The 19,491-nt window shown below is 36.3% G+C and overlaps 1 protein-coding gene across 1 annotated transcript in view; it reads left to right on the top strand.

The window, feature by feature from the left end:
* Positions 1 to 18,205, top strand: part of LOC138711631 (uncharacterized) — a 233,224-nt gene extending 215,019 nt beyond the window's left edge. The window contains exon 3 of the mRNA XM_069842762.1: positions 17,857 to 18,205. Coding sequence (XP_069698863.1) covers positions 17,857 to 17,870 — 14 coding nt within the window. The 3' untranslated portion in view covers positions 17,871 to 18,205. The remainder of the gene's footprint in view (positions 1 to 17,856) is intronic.
* The last annotated feature ends 1,286 nt before the right edge of the window (positions 18,206 to 19,491 follow it).

Genomic DNA, 19,491 nt, shown 5'->3' on the forward strand with positions numbered 1-19,491 from the left:
CCTTATTAAAAGGCTAAAATGTTTTTTTCATATGTTTCAGATCAAGTGTGCAATCTCAAGTAAAAATATATTAATGTCATGTTTTATGTTTCTTAGAAATGGAAATTTATTTGAGATTTTTTTTGTAACCATAGATAATATCATATAATAGAACCAGAACATTTTGATAACTAAGATACTGTTCTGTTTTCTCTTTTTGTTTCATTTAAACATTTATGTTATTTATTTCAATGATGTATGTTATTCAAAGTTACGAAATCTTTCCACGCAGACCAAATGCTATTTCGAGAATGAGGAGCGAGACTCGAAGCGCAGCGAGAATGACGAGCCGAGACTCAAAAGACAAATGCAGCGAACACAGCGAGCGAGAGCGGCAGTTAGTTTTGTTCATCTATAGTATCCAGATTATGTTAGGTTAGGTCACGGTGCCTACGGGCGGCCATACTCCGGCACCCCGGAGTGTATGGGATGAATGAGGATGAGGGTGTACCTGCCCACCGGCCGCATGTGACTCTCATCCGCCCACCCAATGGGGGCTTCCTATCCTCCCTCGCTCTAAGTTCCCACCGCCATAATGCATCTAAGCCAAAATATATATAATAACCTTTATATATATAATGAATTTTCAAATATTACCAATAACTGAAAATTACTGGCAATCCTTACTTTGTAATTCAAGTTATTTCTGTCGAGTCTTATCTCATATAAGACAGAATTCGCTTCAGTAAATTGCTTCCGCCTGTATTACATTAACCTCTCAGAAGAGAAACTATATTCAACACGCATTATAACAGCTGGCATGAACAGAGTTTCATACGCTTAGTAACTCTGTTTATAGCATGCAGATCTGATCACGCTACCCGTTTAAATGAAATGAAGTCTAATTTTCCCATTTAATAGAGTACTAGCTCTTGCAAGGCTAGCTCCGCAGATACTAACCTTCTTAGTTTCTGCCGATAAAGCGTTTATAGTCTGAGCAAACACAATTACATAACCAAAATCTCATGAGTGAGCCAACCGACAGAACTTGCTTTCCGTCGTAACCCCATGCGACGGCATCAAAATGGCGACTTTATTGCACAAGAGGAGACTGAAAACAAAAGAACATCAACTTTCATTATCTGCCGCTCCCAGGCACTCAACTGTTTTGTGGCAACGTAATTAGTCGCAGGTAATTAGGTTTGCGACTTCAAGGCGATAATTATTAAAACCTTCAATTGTTGTCTACTAAATCCGATAATTTAACTTAAATGGGGAATAAAAACATCCACTCCTCTAGCTTATAAGTTCTCAAGTCTCTTTTTATGCTTCAAATTATTGTTAGTTTAATGAAAAGCGGTCGCGACGTAACCTCTGTTGTGTTTTTTTTTTTAGTATATCGTATGATTATACATTCAATTTTATCGACGAAAACAGTTAATGGCTGCGGATGCAATTGATTCGCTCACCTCACGTGTGCCCATCAATCCTCACTAGGCAGCGCACGAGATAGCAGACGCACGTACGACTTATGACCTGCAATTTAAAATTTAAATGAAGATGCAACCAAAAGGCGCGCAGGCGCATGCATCATACCAAAAGCATGAGACGTGATATTTCACAGTGAATTCGCACGTGGAATGATATTTCTGACAATACCAACTAATGACAATGACCTGATTCCGCATCTTAATTAGCAGCAATTAGAAGCATGCAATAAATAATAAAAACACGCCAGCACGTACAGTTAAATTTATTGCAAGACGCACACCACAATCTTAATTACAGAAAACTCGGAGCGAACTTTCCATTAACGGACAATTTAAAGTCTATCGATAAAAGAACGAGATGGAAATTTTCATCTCTACCTCTTCGCATTCAGCTCTCTTCCAGTCTCCTCCTTTCTTCTATTCTTTCAGTCATAGTTTTTTGCCCAAGGACAAGTCTTACAATGCAAACCCATCATTCTCCAATCTTTACTATTTTCTACTTTCTTCTTAGACTCCGCATATCCATGTATCTTAATGTCGTCTATCATCTGGTATCTTCTTCTGCCCCGAATCTGTAGTACCATTATTTTTCCTCTTCTCTTTCTCACACTTGTCTCTTCTTTCTTGTCTTATATCCTCCTATTTCTCTATTACTCTCTTCCTTTCTTCTTCTTTCTCACTAATAATAATAATAATAATAATAATAATAATAATAATAATAATAATAATAATAATAATAATAATAATAACCTAATTATTTACTTACTGGCTTTTATGGAACCCGGAGGTTCATTGCTGCCTTCACATAAGCCCGCTATTGGTCCCTATTCTGAGCAAAATTAATCCATGCCCTGCCCATCCAAACGTCTGGATTTGATGTTTCTAATTATGTCAGGTGAATAATAATAATAATAATAATAATAATAATAATAATAATAATAATAATAATAAATCGTCTAACTTCCGCTGGTACTTAATTTATTTTAACCCCATTAACTCATATAATCTTTCTGCTGGATAACATATTTCATTTTCTTTTCTTACCATTGTCTTTAGCACGATAATTCTTTCTCATTCCATTTCCTTTTCTGTTACGTCTTTCTAGGAGAAGTTGAATTTAGGTTCCCGTCATTTACTGAAATGAGTTCGGAGATGTTTGTGGTAGATAAAGCATTGTCATCGTCGTCATAATTATCATCATTATCATCATCATCTGATTCTTTGTATTACTTTAAAAGTGGCGTAAAGTAAAGAATTACAGTTAAAATTCAATAACTTTGTTTCACAATAGACTCACGTTCCGCGTCGTAGCTTTGTGGCCTCAAGCTCTATGCCTTGAACTAGCGATACGAAATTAGCGCTGGTTCGAGACCTCATACGTAGAAAAATAAAGTTTCTCACTAAACCTCGACCAGTGTGTGGGATCGGTGGCTATCCAGCATCGTGATAAATTTTGGAGGCTACAGTTAATAGTGCAATCCGGTTTTTGTAAACGAGCTATACGGAAGGGAGAATCATAGTGCTCGCTAGAGTCGTGCAGAACCGGTTACGAAAAATAGAAATTATATACTGTATTGCTATTGAACGCCTGGCGCTGTAGTCAGTATGAAAAGCTCTTCCGTCTCGTGGAGTGCCTCAGGTTCGGTTTAACGAAAACTCAAATTGTTTCTCACTCTTTGTGGGTGGACGGCAAAAGTAGATCACACTGAGCCATGCAGGAGTTACAAGAACTCTTGCAAGGACACGATTATCATCTTGTAGGTCTACTATTTAATTCATAATTCTTCTCTCACTACAATCAATCAATAATCCATTGATCCATCCATTGACATATTCATTCATCCACTCATGTATTACAGTTGGTAACGTCAAGCGTAAAAAATATTTTCTTAAAAATGATTTATTAATGAAATAATGCATATGCTTAGAGTAATTAAATGGCATTAACAACTACTGTTTAAGAGGTATTCATTTTAAGTTTAAAATATAAACGTTCCAATAGAATTCATGTACTTATTTTCTCTTCTATTTAGTAAGTAATTGTAATTTATTCTATTCTTGCATTTCTTTACATACCAAATTTTATATTATGCATTACACTTATTTCCTTTGTTGTTACCGGTGTCCATTTGTTCATCATGTTATGAAGATAAGTGTAATAAAGTACTGTTCTCCAACCAGGAGATTAACCGTGAAAGGAATGTGCTTACTATTGCGTCATCTATTTGAGCGAAGTAGATAGATAATATTACCTTTACCTATAACGTCAGTTTAAAAAACATGCGCTCTCCTGCATATGTTGTTTCGTGTATGGAGGGATTAAAATAACAGGAAATTAACCGCGATCTAATTTTGTAACTAGGGTAGTATAAATATGTGTGTATCAGTGTTATCGTTTGTGCTTTGAGAGTTAGCCAATGGAGATGCGTCTACCCACGTGTGTGACTTTATGACATCTTATGACATCAACATTCATTCACAGCATTACCCTGCTGCGTCTCATTCCTCTGAGACTTTCTCCTGGTTGGAGTACAATATGAAATAAAATGTAGGCCTATATTAAGTGAATACATTTTTTAAATTACACATGGTAAATTTCGTTCAATTGTTACTCCGTTTGTATAATCAGAAAAGTCAGTGTTCTAGCCTGCAAAACATCAGGGGTAATCGGTTTAAATTCGAACATTCGGTTGGACGCTCTATCTTGAGTCTTGACGGATGCTCTTTAACCGGTCGAATGAAAATCGGTTATAAGCCCTATTCTGCAGCTCTCTAGTGCTCAACACACTTACCGCAAACTGGTTGGATGAGGCATATGAAAGTGGGGCGGTCGGCCTTGGCCCTCGATTGTATGTCTTGCCACGGTTTCAATTTTAAATTAATAGGTTCACAATTTCGATAATGTTACTCGATATATTCTTCTCTGTCAATCGAAAGGTAGCGTTCCTTACAGATGCAAAGGATATGAACTCGATTTGCAGCAGGAACTTATAATTTTATTTTCCTCCTATCTTAAATGGATGTAGTCACAACCACAATTATATGTTGTCTTAAGTGGTAACCTTACGTATGGCTGACCATATGAAAAAGGAGACCCCGAAACTTGTGAATTTCTTGTATTAATTGCAGATCTATTGAGTATTTGACAGAAAACGAGTCTAAGACCAAATACTTAAAGGTAGATAGTGATGACTGATGATGATGATGATGATGATGATAGTGGTGATACTGCTGCTGCTACTGCTGAATATGAATGGATCACTTAAACAGCCTTTATACATTAAACCCTTTCAATGTATATCTCCAGGAAATTATTGTATTAAAAATTATAGTTTCACACTGCAATCCACCAAGCTATATAAAGCAAATGGACAGACGAACAGACATCAGGTTAAAAATCGCGCTTTCTGAATAGAGGATGAAGAAATTCCGCGTTCCTAAGGAAATATCTCAGTTTTTTAACATTACGATCATTTTCTCATTCAATAATTACCGTACGTTATAATTTTAAACTGTGTTGCATTTAGTCAACATTACATGATTATTTTCCAAATAGTAGCGAAAGTTATCGATAGGCCTACAATAGTAGTCAGCAACCAGGAAGCCTCTTCATTCCTTCTTAAAAAACACTTTTGATTGATTGTGTAGCTATGTCCGCACTTCTGTCATCACCAGGTCTTTCACTGTAAATGTTTCGCCTCCAAAGACTTTCTTCCCAACCAAGTTCAGTATGGGTTCTTGTGTGATCTTTGCTCAGCGAGGGCTGGCGTTGACATGGATGATAATGCCTTTAAACAAAGTAGTAAGGAAATGAAGCTGACGTCACAGGATCCCCAGGCTTCCATGGGCGTGGCCCAAGGATGGGTGGGGGAAGGGGGCGTGACCAAATGAAGGATAGGGGAAAGGGGGTGTGGCCAAAAGAGGGATAGGGGAAGGGGGCGTGGTCAAAGGAGGGATAAGGGGAGCTGGTTTGTGATTGGCGAATGGGGATTTGCAAGCGAGCGGCGTGTGAAAGCGATTGACGAATGAGCATGGAGAGAATGTTGAAATGGAGTGGAGCTGTGAGAGGGAGGAGTTTTGGTTCCATGTGAGAGTGAAAGGTGTGTTACATAAGATCCAAGGCAAACCTCTCGACATGTGTTGAAGTCCGTTGTTTGTAATTCACCTTGAGCCAAATGTGAAAGTGGAAGCGTAACGTGTTGACACATGACAAGGTGAACAACACCTCGACACGTGTCGTGTGTTCGGCGTACACCGGCTGACCTTCCGCAGCCCAGCCGGTTGAAGGAGAAAGTTCAGTTGTGAAAGAGTTTTTTGCTTCATGTCACTGGTATAAAAGCGGAAGTATTAGGGCGTGATGAGGAGTCATGGACAGTAACGCTTTGAAGAACATTCCACTAATAACAAAAGAAGAACATTTCAAAGTGCCATTTGAGGTAACATATTCATATCCAACTGGTATGAGAGATGAATGGTTAGATGAGCCGCACCAAATCGTTCGCAAGTACTATATAAACAACTCTAATAACATATATACGGAGGTGAAGAGAATAATACATGGAGAAAATCAGTTACATACTGATTACTCATTAGTGTTACCATGTGGTAATACGGAAATTCTTTTTTTAAATTCAATTTCAACACATGAGGATACCCACCACAGCAATACCTGCCTAGGTAATGGCGAGCACCTGCTGATTGAGTGCAGGGATCCTTGTGAGTCACATTTACGCATCTGGCGGGAACTGTGCGATCCTAGCTGCCTCACTTACAAAGAGGTGAGTACAGTGTGGTTATTTCTTTAACTAATTATAATATGATATACATAATGTCTATATTTGTTATTTTGTTTTTGTGTAGAAACCAGAAAGTGTGGATGTGGCTGTGAAAGCGCCAAGAAAAAGATATTATCGGGAGAGATGTGAAGACACATACCCCAACTATAAACCGGTAAGTGTATTTCTTTTTTATATGAAGTACAACTGTATTTGTGATGCATAATGGTAATATTTGTCACTGTTTTGTTTAACAGAAACCTGAAATTGTGAAAGTGGTTGTTGATGAGGACAAAAAAGCCAACAGGAAAAATAGATTTTGGCGGGAGAATTGTATTGAAACATGCCCTAACCACAAAGCGGCGAGTGTATTTTCATTTGTTCTTTCAACAAATTATGTAGTGTGTACTGTATGCATGGCTAACTTACATTATTGTTTTCAGCAGACAATTAAAAGAGGAAAGAGGAAATGTGAAGCTTTGAAGGAGGAGACGACGGATGTGGAAGATATTATTCAACAATTAACCACATAAAGGACCAAAATGGAGAATAAATGTGATATATGTGAAAAAACATATTCAACCAAAAAGATATTGGCACGACACAAAAAAGAAACGCACACTACAATCAGGTTCATATGTAAACTGTGTGGAACAATTGGCAGAGTTGAAAGATATATGATTCAACATGTGAAAAATCATAATATGGTGAGTATGTAAATATAAATACATACTGAGTTTTGTAATACTTATGAAAATATTAATGAGTAATTTTGTATTAGGTTACAGATGTCAAAGGGGCATATGAAAAATTGAATGGAGATGAAAACGCTGCACCTGTGATGAACACCGCACGGGTTGATGTTATGCCGCCAACTACCTCTGCATCCGAGATGGTTACGTCACCTTTCTCGGGAATGGTTGCTATCCCAACATCAACATCTGAGATGGTTGCACAACCGACCTTTGGAACGGATGCTATCCCAATGGTGGCGTCAACATCCAGTCAAGTATGTTCAGGATCTGTGTTTGCGTTATCGGATAGAGCTTTCAAAAATCGTTTGAAGACTTATATTGCTCTAAATCTGACAAATCATGAGAGTGAATTGAAAGATATTTTAGAATGTGTCACTAATGAAATGCAAGACATTTTAAAGACACATTTAAGTGAGTACTCTGCTTTAAAATTTAACATATTTGTTGAATGTATGTTTGCCAATGTTCACAATGAGACAATATTTCATAATTTTAAAAGTAAAAATGATGTATTATATCAGTATTCGGATATCAGGGAATTTATCAACAAACAAAAGGAAAAGATTGTGAAAGAGTTTGAAGAATGTAGTACGAAGGGTTCGGGTTTATTTTATGTCAAATTACATAAATTAGAATTGCGAGTAAATAAATATACGCCATTGATGGGCGGAAGTGCATATATAGAACTTCCTCGCAGGTACAAAAATTCAAAATCTTTAGTAAACATTGCCAACAGTGATATCTATTGTTTTAAGTATTGCATACTATCAAAATTTCTCGATAGAGACAAGGACCTTATGTTGAGCTATGAGAATAGACCAAATTTAGAATGTAAATATGATTGGTGCATTGACTTCCCCGTGGGAATTAATGACATTGCAAAATTTGAAAAACGCAATGATATTTCAATAAATGTGTTTGCACTTGATGAGAATGATGATGTATTTCCTCTGAGAATGTGTGAAAAGGAATTATCAGATCATAGGGATTTGTTATACATTAATAATGATAACACATCACATTACTGTTGCATAACAAATTTCAGCGCACTCATACGGCCTCAACTGACAGCTGCCGTTGGAAGTCAAATTGCTGTTTGTAAACGGTGTTTTGCATATTTTCGACATAATGAGGTTAGGTCGTGTGCAGAACGATTGAAGGATCACGAGAGCGTATGTTCACAATTTAGTGCTGTTAGATCAGTATTTCCGTATAAAGATTACCTGTCTTTTGATCATCCCGAGTTTTCACAGAAGGTGAGATTTGTGATTTATGCGGATTTTGAGTGTCTACTAGAGCCCATTGAGAATTGTCATGGGAATCCAGACTCTAGTTATACGGTGCAATATCAGAAACATACACCGTTTAGTTATTGCTATGTTCTTAAGGATAGTCAGGATACGTACACAGACATGAAATTGTACAGAGGGCGTGATGCAGCAAACCATTTCGTACAAGACATGGTGATGGAGACGAAAAAAATTGAACAAATACTATTTCAGGATATTAAAGAAATGATTCCACTAACCAGTGAAGAAAATGATGCATACTTGAAAGCAAATATATGTCACATTTGTAAAAAGGGTGATTTTATAGGCGATAATTATAAAGTTCGTGATCATGATCATTTGACGGGGAAATTTCGCGGTGCTGCTCACAATGAGTGTAATTTCAGGTATCAGCATCAGCACTTTATTCCAATTGTACTGCATAATTTGTCATCATATGATGGATATTTTATTGTGAAGGAATTGGGTTATGATGACAACCTCATTCAAGTTTTACCAAACACGCAGGAAAAGTACATTAGTTTTGTTAAAAATGTTCCTTGCATGTACAGAAGAAAGCGTTATATGAAAATGCGATTTCTTGATTCTTTTCGGTTTATGCCATCCAGTTTAGCACAATTAGCAGACAACTTGCCCAAAGATAAGTTTTCGGAAACGAAAAAAAACTTCAATGATAAATCTGATCTTGTTTGTCGTAAGGGTGTTTTTCCCTATGACTATTTAACAACGTCAGATAGACTAGAGGACAACTGTCTACCACCGAAGGAGAACTTTTTCAGCAAATTAACTAATGAGCATATCACTGAAGAGGACTATAATCATGCAAAATCTGTTTGGGAGACATTCAATATTCAGACGCTGGGGGAGTATTCAGATTTATACTTAAAATCCGACACCCTCATCTTAACGGATGTGTTTGAAAATTTTCGCGAGATGTGTCTCAAAGCATATGATTTAGATTGTATGTATTACTATACAGTGCCAGGACTTGCCTATTCAGCAATGTTGAAATTAACGGGTGTTGAATTGCAATTGATTAAGGATATGACTATGCTATTACTTTTCGAACAAGGAATACGTGGTGGAATCTGTCAATGTGTGACTCGTCATGCAGTTGCGAACGATCCTAAAAGCGACAATTTCGATGATTCTAAACCCCCTTCTGCAATTTACTAAGTGGATGCGAATAATTTGTATGGATTCGCCATGTCTCAAAAATTACCATACGGGGGATTTGCATGGCTAACAGATGAGGAAATACATCATTTTGATCTTCAAGCAGTAAATGATGATAGTGAAATAGGTTATGTTCTAGAGGTGGATATAGAGTATCCAAATCATCTGTTTGAAAAACATAAAGAGTTACCATTTTGTGCGGAATTTGCAAAACCACCAGATGGAAAGCATAAAAAATTGTTGACAACACTGCATTCCAAACAAAACTATGTGGCACACTACAAACTTTTGCAACAGGCAGTGGATCATGGCTTGCAAATTGTGAAAATACATCGTGTTATAAAATTCAAGCAATCACGTTGGTTAAAACAATACATTGATTTGAATACTGAAATGCGTTTCAGATTAGTTTCAAATGATGAGAAACTGAAAAAACTAGTGGGTATTCATTTAAGACAAACTCAAATTTTGTTTGATAAAGCATTGTATGTAGGTATGTGTATTTTAGAACTTTCAAAAGTGCACATGTACAATTTTCACCATCGCATTATGAAAGAACAGTTTGGTGACAAATTTAAGTTGTGTTACATGGACACAGACAGTTTTATATATCTTGCTCAAACAGATGATTTGTACCACGATCTGCAAAATGTACGGGATCATTGGGATACTAGTGTGTATTCACCAAATCATATTTTATATTCACTACAAAATAAAGGTGTGCTTGGGAAGTTCAAGGATGAAATTCCAAATTCACATATTGATGAGTTTGTAGGTTTGAAGGCTAAAGTGTACGCCTTGAAATGTTCCGATTTTGAAATAAAAAAAACTGAAGGGTATTAAGAAAAGTGTAATTAGGAATGAAATCACGTTTGCAGATTATGCATCATGTCGTGAATCCGGTATTCCTACTTACTCAAGAAACAATTCTATTAGATCATATTTTCATAATGTGTTTACAATGTGTGTAAATAAAGTGACTTTAAATTCTTTTGACGACAAAAGAGTAATATTACAAGATGGTGTTAATACACTGCCACATGGATATGATGAACCTCCATGTAAAAGAAGACGTGTGCAAGAGTGTTTAAATAATAAGAATATTGTATTTTATATACATTTTATTAACTCATAATAAATTTACAGTGCATGTGCAGAAACTTGTTTTTATTTCAATACATCACCCTCATCAATCCAACTGTTCTTTGAGTTAGGAAACCCATACCACTTCACATACACCTTCCCAGCCTTCCTCCTCAAAATTTTTTCAACCAAATAAACATCTGGAAAGTTTGTCTTTTGAAGTTCCTCGGTGTAGAACGCTCCTAAAATGGGTGCACCTTCTAGATCATGAAGTATGTAAGTCGTTGGCTGAGTCTGTTGCACTTTTTTCACTTCAAATATTTCAGTACTCCACGATGGTAGGTAGCCCTTGGTAAACAGCTTCTTGTACTTTGATATTCTCACTAAATCACCCACTCGAAACTTTTGTCTTCCTCGTCGCACTGGTTGTTGCTCGTACACTGTATGAAGGAGTTGATTGTTAGTAACATCCATGGGTCTCATCTTTGTAGTTGAATGTACGGTGGCATTGTACTTCTCAATCAGCTGTGGCAATAGCTCCAACCATCTGTAGGATCCACGCGCCGTAAACTCTCGAAACATGTGTGACTTGAGTGTCCTGATGAATCTCTCGACGATACATGCTTTTGTTGTAGAAAACACCGAGTAGTGATTGATGTTGTAATTTTCCATTAGTAATTTAAAATGTTTATTGTAGTACTCTTTTCCCCAGTCTGTTTGCAAATTTTTCGGAGCCTTTGCCATTCCGCTTAGCAATGAGTGCAGGGCAGTTGTCACTTCTTTACCGGTTTTATTTTTAAGTTCTTTCGCCCAAGCATATTTGGAATACACATCTATTACTACCAGTATATATTTAAATCCTTTATTTTGCTTAGCATAGGGAATGAGTTCAATGAGATCGCTTTGAAAGAGGTCAAATAAACCTTTAGTGATGACATGACGTTTTTGAAAATTTTTCCGAGCTGGTTTATGAAGTTCTTGTGCAATCCCCTGTTTGCTCATTCTATGTATCCACCTTCACGCAATTCCTCTTCTATAGCATAGATTTCGTTATCCACACCGGTATTTCCAGCGTAGCGTGATGACATGAGAAGGTCAAGGCGTTCAACTAATTCATTCGGATAATCCCAATGCTTATATTCTATTTTATGATTTGGCAGAGAAACTTTCCAACTTCCACCACGCTTCTGAAACAATGGAACAATAATATCGTAATACTTCTTGGTATTTGCTCTCCTTAGCTTCTGTTTCGGATCATAATCAACACGATGTGCGTTAGTGGAAATTAAAATATCTTTGTATTTATATATGTCCTGATCATCATAACTACCATCCGGTGGGTTGTTGAGAAACAGTAAATTATATAAACCAGAGGTTCCCTTGTATCGTATATTGTTCACAATTACATGATCTTTGTCAAATTTAATGGGTGTGTTTCCAATCACCAATTTGCTATTACTAAACTGAACACCATATACCTTATCATATGCTTTATGTTTTGTTCGTATTGAGAGATTGTCTATATGCATGCTAACAATGGGGTTGTGTTTCTCATCATTATCTTCCTCCTCCTCCTCTTCCTCCTCCTCTTCTTCCTCCTCCTCTTCCTCCTCTTCTTTCATATCCTTTTTGATGTAATCTACCTTCTTTCCTCCATCGTCTGCATATTTCTTCGTATTCTGCATTTCATTTATTAGCATATGTAGAGGTGTGGTAATTGGCTGAAACGCTTCACCGAGTGCATGCTGAGAGCTCAATTGTCCCTGCTTCAAGGCTATGAATTTGCGTTTTACAGCTTGAGAATGTTTTATGATATTTCTTTTCAGTTTGTCTCGAGATGCTGTAGCAGCTGACATCTTGCAATGCAATGGTGAATATTCATGCTACATTCACTATTTTATACACAAGTTCTATAGTTGCATTTAACTGCTGCTTGCGACCAGACATATGAAACGATAACTTATCACGTTTGGAAACAGACGTTCCATTTTTGAATAGTTTATCATTTAATTTCACGATTATATCAGCTGGTGTTGTAGTAACAGTTACTACACCATTCATAGGAATTTCAAAGTAATTTAGTCCACTGGATAATTTATATACATTCGTATTATCATGTTTTGGAGTTGAAGCAATATGAAAAAATGTAACACCTTTGAACTTGTTTGTCATTTCATAAATTTCTTTCTTCAACTCATTTGCTTGAGTCACTTTTTCAGCAATGGCAAATAATGCACGATCTTCATCATATTTCCGTAATTTTGCATCCCATTGTGCTTCCTGGTGCTGCATACGTTCATGCACATGTTTCACCGTCTGTTCATTCGTTTCATTAATATAGTGTTTAATTCGCGTTTCAAAATTGCTACTAGTCCTGTCAACAAGTGTTGACGTGTACGTTTCCAAAGACGATTTAATTTTATCATCATTTTCGATGGCATATCGTTGAATTTCCTTAATAGCTCTATCCACGTATACTTTATTTGCAGCGTCCTCCGGCTCATCCGGTGCTTTGACACCTTTTAGTTTTACGTCGCCAATAAGATAGTTTTTATCACTATCGCGTGGGAAATCTTCTCGAAGAATTATTTTTTCTCTTCTTCTGTAGACACTCCGTCCAAATTTGTCAATACTCATACTTTCTCAAAGTCTCGATACTAAGTAAAGAGAATAGTAATCATTTCCATATTATATAGGAATCTAATCCTTTGCGATATCTCCCCTTGTGTAATTCGCTTTCTAAATTCATGATTAAACATCGATCACCACTATTCCAACACTCGGAGCACATTTCTTGAAATCGATCAAAAGTCATGTCTGGATTGACAAAATTGTCAAATATATGCTTCAAGTTCATACTGTCCTGTTTGAAAAGAACAATTAAATTGCAGTTGTCTCGAATGAGGTGCTTGGGAATCTTTGCATAAGTCTGTCCGAGATAAAATAAATCAAGGTTTTTATGTCTTCCCATACTAAACAATTTCGATATTGTCTTTTGTGAATCAGTCATTATGTCGTCGAAGACAAACACGGAGTTTGCTTTTATGTCTTCAAATGGTACAATATCCTCGCTGGCATTATATCTAAAAAGTCCTATTTCTGGCACTTTTTCCAATACTTTGGCTAAATATTCGTATTTTGGCTGGAATAGGGATTTTGAATAGATGTAGATATTTTCGAATTTTAGTCCAGAGCTATGAAGAATCCAATTTAACAACAAGTTTGTTTTCCCAGCATTGCTTGGACCACATATGATACATCGCACGTGATTCGGAAATAGTGCACTGTGTCGTACGTAATTTGTATCGTTTCCACTTTCTCCTATAACTTCAATTGGTAACGTTTGTGTTTGCTTCACAACTTGCATGTTGTTTGATTGTTGCCAAACACTGCAGTGATAGATACAGGTGTAATTACAACTGTTAAATACTTTAACATGAATACAATTTTCGACATATATGCAACAAGATATCATTTTCAACATATCGATGCTTTAAAACAACAAGGAATTATTTTCAACCATTTGTTGCTTTAAAACAACAATGTGTTATTTTCAACCATTTGTTGCTTTAAAACAACAAGGTATTATTTTCAACCATTTGTTGCTTTAAAACAACAAGATACCATTTTCAATCGTTTGTTGCTTTAAAACAACAAGATACCATTTTCGACCATTTGTTACTTTAAAACAACTTGTTGCTTTAAAGCAACAAGGTACCATATAATGTTACAAACATATGATTTTCGTATCAGTTGCAATTATGAACGCTAAGAAACTGGATGTGCGACTAACGTGTTCCCCGATTACATACGATAGCAGAGAATCCCGATATGATTGCATGAATCATTGGGTTCAATATATCCCATTTAGAGGGAGAAAGAGATGTATGCAAAAAGGGTGTAACAGCATTGTTCGAACACAGTATTCAAAGTGTTTTGTTGGATTGTGTATAAAGTGCTTTTACAAATATCATAACATTGTAGAATAATACATTATATGTATATAAGGAACACCTTTTTATAAATTATTTTATAGTATGCTTGTCCACGGTGGGGAACGTACCGTAAGAGAACGCGGTATTTTAAATACAATTATCAACAAGCTACCAGTGGAATTGCATCTACCAGGCTATCAGTTTTGTGGACCTGGCACGAAATTGCATAAGATAATTTTTCAAGGTCAACTGGGCGTCAATGCTTTAGACGAGGCGTGTCGAGAACACGATATTGCATATGCACAAAGCAGTGATCTTTCATCAAGACACGCAGCTGATAAAGTGTTACAAGACAAAGCCCGAGCACGTGTAACTGCATCTGACGCCAAACCGAGTGAGAGGGCTGCTACTTTTTTAGTCTCCAAAGTAATGGGTGCTAAACGTTTCTTTGGTGCTGGAAAGCGAGACATGACACTCTCCAAGTTGAAAGCGGCAATGAAAAGAAAAAACAATACACATAAGAAGAAGAAGAAGAAACCTCGAGTCATAAAGGGGCCCAAAATAGCTGGAATTCTCCCTCTGCTCCCAATATTCGCAGGTCTCAGCGCATTAGGAGCTCTCTCCGGTGGTGCTGCACAAATAGCGAAAGCTGTAAATTCTGCCAAAAGTGATAAAAAGCAACTTTCAGAATCTATGAGGCATAATAAAACTATGGAGGGTATTGCAATGGGGAAAAAAACTGGTGGTGGACTTCCTCTCCCTTTAATATTGGCTGGTTTACAAACACTTGCAACAGTTATTTCACCAAAGAAAGCATCGGCAGGAAAGGGTTTGTATGTGAGACAATACAAGAGCGGTAAGGGAATGCGGTTAAAAAAAAAGCCTTAAGTGATGCTGATATTCTTAATTATGCACGATTTCTTGGGATACAAAATTTTCGCGGTGTATTTATGAGAAATGCTTTGCCAAGGAAACCATGGCATAAAGAAAAATTAGTAATTAATTTAGATTCTAATGAGGGACCCGGAACGCATTGGGTCGCGCTTAATAAAATTGATAACAATGAAGCATTCTACTTTGATTCGTTTGGAGACCTCCCCCCACCTGTAGAGATAATTAATTACTTACGGGGTGTAACAATTAAATATAATACTAACCGTCATCAAGAGTTTAATACGGAATTATGTGGACAGTTAGCTCTTCAATTTTTGCTATAAATGCAAACGTAACAATTTGTATGCTGTCACAATGTCTTTCACAGTGACAGGTAACACATCAGAGATATCTTGTAACTATCATCCACCAATCACATTGGATGAAGATTCAGAGTATGAAATTGGCCTCGTGAATTTTTCAACATATAACACCATACCCAATGTTAACGATGGGAATAACAAATTTACATATATTACAAAGTCAACGAAGGAAAGTAAAACAATTACATTACCCACGGGAACGTATGAAATCGATGATATCAATAAATATATATCTCATGCAATGATGATCAAAGACAATCACACACGACCGATCGCCTTTGAATTAGTAGCAAATAATAACACATTACACACACAAATTTATTGTCAACATGAAATTGATTTCACCGCTCCCGATTCAATAGGTAAAATACTGGGATTTAAATCGAAAAAACTTGAAGCTGTCCATAAACACATATCCGATTACCCAGCTAACATATTTCCTGTCACTCTTATAAGAATAGAATGTAATTTAACTGGGAGCTCATTTTTAAACAGTCAATCAACACATGCAATTCATTCTTTAATTGTAAATGTTGACCCAGGTTTTCACTTGTCTGACAAGCCATTCGACATTCGATATTTCAAAATAAATACTAAATATATTGATAATATTACTACTAGAATACTGGATCAAGACGGAAGATTGATTGATTTTAGGGGTGAAACTATTACTGTAGAATTACATCTTGGAAAAAATGGGATTACAATTCCCTCAAAACTTCTATATCAGAACTAACACATCAACTGAACACGTTAGTTCAACTTCTGAAACCAAGAGATTGACATCTCGCTCAGTACACTTACTCACAAAATACGGATATAAAGTAAAGCGACGATGGATCCCTTAAATGTTACTAAATCGCCAATATTTGAGGAGAGAATAGTGAAAAAAGAAACGCATTCCTTTCTTCCACAGAATCCTTCAGCCATCAATGAAAATGACTCAATCAATATTCGCATTAAAAGTGAAAATTTATACATGCTTCCTTGTGAGAGTTGTATTGTTATTGAAGGTAGCATTACAAAACCTGAGGGTACGCCAACTAGTGCGAAATTGGTTAACAATGCTATGGCATTTTTGTTCGAAAGTATACGATTGGAACTTAATGGGCAGCTTATTGACAGCATTAAAAACGCAGACATTACGTCAACGATGAAGAATTTGATTTCTCTGAATACATTTGAATCTAACATGCTTGGAAACAGCGGTTGGATCCATCCCACTAAGGATGTTGATATTGTTACCAATACTAAATTCAACGTTTGCGTCCCTCTGAAAACTCTTCTCGGATTTGCTGAAGATTTTAAAGATATCATAATAAATGCACAATTGGAACTCTTACTTGTACGAGCAAGAGACTCTATTAATGCTCGAATGGGTGAGAATTGCAAGGTGACGTTAACAAGAATTCATTGGAACATGCCTCTAATTACAGTCTCTGATTCTGAAAGACTTCGACTTTTAGAGATACTGAGAAGTGATAGACCGCTTAGCATTCCATTTCGCTCATGGCAGTTGTTTGAATATCCATCACTACCTGCAACTAAGCAGATTATGTGGAATGTTACAACTACTACCAAACTTCGGAAACCAAGATATGTTATAATTGGATTTCAAACAAACAGAAACGGGATTGACAAGGATAACAGTGTCTTTGATCATTGTAATATTACTGACGTGAGAGTATATTTGAATGATGAATTCTACCCATACAATAATCTAAATCTGGATATTGAGAATGGTAAAGTGGCTCTATTATATGAATTATACAGCAAATTTCAAAATTCATATTACAACAAACCAAACAATCCACTGCTATCGAGAAAAGATTTCATCGAAAAAGCGCCACTTTTCGTCATTGATTGCTCTAAACAACACGATGAAGTAAAACTAGGAGCAGTAAATATACGTGTTGACATATTGGCAAATGCTAATATAGCAGCAAATACTGCTGCATGTTGTCTTATTCTACACGATTGCCTCGTAAACTATACACCCCTCACAAACCTGGTGCAAACAGTGGTGTAACAAAAAAATGTAAGTATGTGTTACTTTTCTCCGTAATATTATACAATTTACATTAGCTCTCATTCTACACTGTTCTTATTTTGTTTCAGGATGTCCATTATGATAATTGATGTACAAGGTTTCCACGAAGCCGGGACGAATAATGTTTCTGTAAAGGAACTCACCATCTCGCCGGGAATGTGCAGCTGTTCAAACCACCTCCTCACGTCATACCATCACACTCGTCGAATTGGTTGACAGCATATCATTATGGACTATTGTGAAATAGTGGTTATGTTAATTACAATGCTTAGTGGTTATGTTAATTATAGTACTTTTAAGAGATATCACATATGACTGATTGTGAGTGTGTTTGTGGAAAAGAAACAATTCATTTGGTACTGTTTTCTGGAACTGTATTTGTTGCATTGTAATCAATATATAACCATTATTTGCTTTTATTACTCTTTTCTTTTACCCCGATCCTAAGTCCCCCAAGATGGAAATGACAGGTTTCTTGCTCAGTGATAAGGAATGTGATTTCACTTTCGAAATAATAACTCATTATATTCAATGTTTTTTTTTTTATTCAATGGTAATTACATTACATTCACCACAGGAGCATGCTTGTTCGCTCCCCTCTTCCCCAATCCTTCTGTCCATCTCCATGTGCGGCGTCTCAGGCCGGAGAATCTGTGAAAACAGCAAGTCATTACATAAAATAAATTAGTTGACATCTGTGAACGTAATTAATGAAACCAGGTAAAATTTTGATTAACAAAAATCAGATAGGAGTGGTTTATCGTATTGGTAATGGAGGCGGTGATGACATGTAAATTTCCAATCTGACAGTTGTCTCTATGGTCGACCACGGAATTTGAACCCATGACCTACTCAATGCGAGTCTCAAACTCTGTCGATTCTGCATCATTGTTTATGTAAATAAAATAAATTAAAATGAAATTAGGTACATAAATATTAGTTTAAGAAACATTGGGAAACGAGTAGTATGGGTAAATTATGAGCACAGGAACGTCATGTAATTACAACAATTAAATGAAAATAAGCCCACAATAAAGTAACATTTGTTAGAGCATGAGCAACCGCTCAAAAATATTTAAGTATGATTAACATATCCAATGAACTTACATGATTATGGCGAGGCATCTCTACTGGTGTGTTGTTCGGAGGTGCCTCTGCCCCGGCTGCCATCTGTGAAAATAATTAATACATAAAGTAATATTTGTTGAAGCGTGATTAACACACAACAATTAAATGAAAATACTATCTAGTTAAAATTTGATACATGGATTTATATCATTTATCGGAGTATTTCTATCGATAAAATAAAAACTTTTGGAGGTGTCGGGTATCGATCCCGGAACCTTATTGTTAGAGCATGAGCAACCGCTTTAACATATTTAAGTATGATTAACATATCCAATGAACTTACATGATTATGGCGAGGCATCTCTACTGGTGTGTTGTTTGGAGGTGCCTCTGCTCCGGCTGCCATCTGTGAAAATAATTAATACATAAAGTAATATTTGCTGAAGCGTGATTAACACACAACAATTAAATGAAATACTATCTAGTTAAAATTTGATACATGGATTTGTATCATTTATCGGAGTATTTCTATCGATAAAATAAAAACTTTTGGAGGTGTCGGGTATCGATCCCGGAACCTTACACTTTCTGAGCGAATGCTCTACCAATTGAGCTACGTCGGAGTATTTCTATCG

The sequence above is a fragment of the Periplaneta americana genome, chromosome 13 (assembly GCF_040183065.1).
Source record: "Periplaneta americana isolate PAMFEO1 chromosome 13, P.americana_PAMFEO1_priV1, whole genome shotgun sequence".
NCBI classification, from domain to species: domain Eukaryota; kingdom Metazoa; phylum Arthropoda; class Insecta; order Blattodea; family Blattidae; genus Periplaneta; species Periplaneta americana.